General features: G+C 38.2%; 1 protein-coding gene across 1 annotated transcript in view; it reads left to right on the top strand.

Annotated features, from left to right (window-relative positions):
• The window catches only part of SGSM1 (small G protein signaling modulator 1), a gene marked incomplete at its 3' end in the record, with an annotated part of 52,775 nt that overhangs the window by 50,450 nt on the left and 791 nt on the right, over window positions 1–1,534 (top strand). Inside the window, exon 18 of the mRNA XM_008592939.1 lies at window positions 270–394. Within this exon, the coding sequence (XP_008591161.1) occupies window positions 270–394 (125 nt within the window). The remainder of the gene's footprint in view (window positions 1–269; window positions 395–1,534) is intronic.

Raw genomic sequence — 1,534 nt, forward strand, 5'->3', positions numbered from 1 at the left:
AAAAAAAAATGGGGATAATGATTGTATGCACCTCATAATATTGTTTTATTTTATAAAGAAATAAAAAGAATTTTCATCATACAAAGTAAAGTAAGGCTTTCCCAGAAAATATACAAACAAAAAAACAAATCAAACACCCAACTGGTCCAGGTGGGAGATGTACTTTTCAGTGACAATGGGCAAGAATTAGAAGGAGGAGAGAGCATCTCTGTCTCCCTGTGTGAAGTTGTGTGTAATTTTTCCTTTCTTCCCTTCCTGGGGGCCAATAGCCAGAGCTGCTGGACCTCTACACAGTGAATCTGCACCGGATTGAGAAGGACGTGCAGAGGTGCGACCGCAACTACTGGTACTTCACACCCGCCAACTTGGAGAAGCTGCGCAACATCATGTGCAGGTGGCTGGGGGTGGAGGGGGCAGGGAATCTGGGAGAGGAGGATAGCAGGAATGGACAAGGTGGGAGATACAGGGAGCCCAGCTGGAGCTTTTTTCAGCCTCTGAATCTGGCACCATACCTACCTGGAGTCTTATTTCCATCCACACTGACAATTAGATAACAACAATAATAATATGGAATATTTGTTAAGCGCTTACTGTATACCAGACACTGTCCTAAGCCTTTTACTATCATCAGTTTACTTAGTCCTCAATCATATGAGGTAAGTATTATTCCTTTTATAGGAGAGGATATGGAGGCTCAGAGAGGAACCACGTTGCTCAGAGCCCCCTGCTGGGCAGTGGCTGAGGAGGAACTTGTAGCCATGTCTCTCTAGGACTGTAGAATTTGTCCTGTTTTCTTTTCTTATTTAAGCCGAGATATAAGACTACTTATTACTGTCCATTTAAAAATTATTATTGGCATTTCTTAAACTATGAAAGTAACTCATGCTTATTAAAAATCTAAATCAAGGAAATCAGAAGTTCATAAGATATAGAGAGAGACTTCTCCTTCCATCTCTGCTCACCAGTCCCACTCACCCAAGAAGTAATGACAGCTAACAATTTAGTGAATATACTCCACATATGATATTTAATGTAATGTGTAATTGTATATTATATAACATATTGTATAATACAATATAAATGCACATATTTAAACATGTTTTTAACTATAATATAGTATGAGAAATATTATATTAAAATGAAAAAAAGTGCTGGGGGAGAAGGAAAGATGGTCTGACTTTTGCCTGGTTATGGCATAGGGAGAAATCATGAAAGACTTCACAGAAGTAGCAGCCTTTGAGATGAACTTTGATGAAACTGAGAAACACTAAATAAACTATTTAGCATAGAGGTTAGGATCACATATCCTCAAGTAAGGCTTCCTGGGTTCACACACTGCCTCTGCCACTTATTATTAGGTGTATGATTTTGGGCATGTCATTTACTTCTGTATTTCTCAGTCTCCTCATCTGTGAAATAATATAATAATGGTACCCATTTCCTATGATTATTTTGAAGATTAAATGGTGCAACACATGTATAGAGGGCTGAGTATACAATAAGTGCCCAGTAAATATAGACTATTATTAGTAAG

Source organism: Galeopterus variegatus, unplaced genomic scaffold, assembly GCF_000696425.1.
Source record: "Galeopterus variegatus unplaced genomic scaffold, G_variegatus-3.0.2 Scaffold8506, whole genome shotgun sequence".
Classification (NCBI taxonomy): domain Eukaryota; kingdom Metazoa; phylum Chordata; class Mammalia; order Dermoptera; family Cynocephalidae; genus Galeopterus; species Galeopterus variegatus.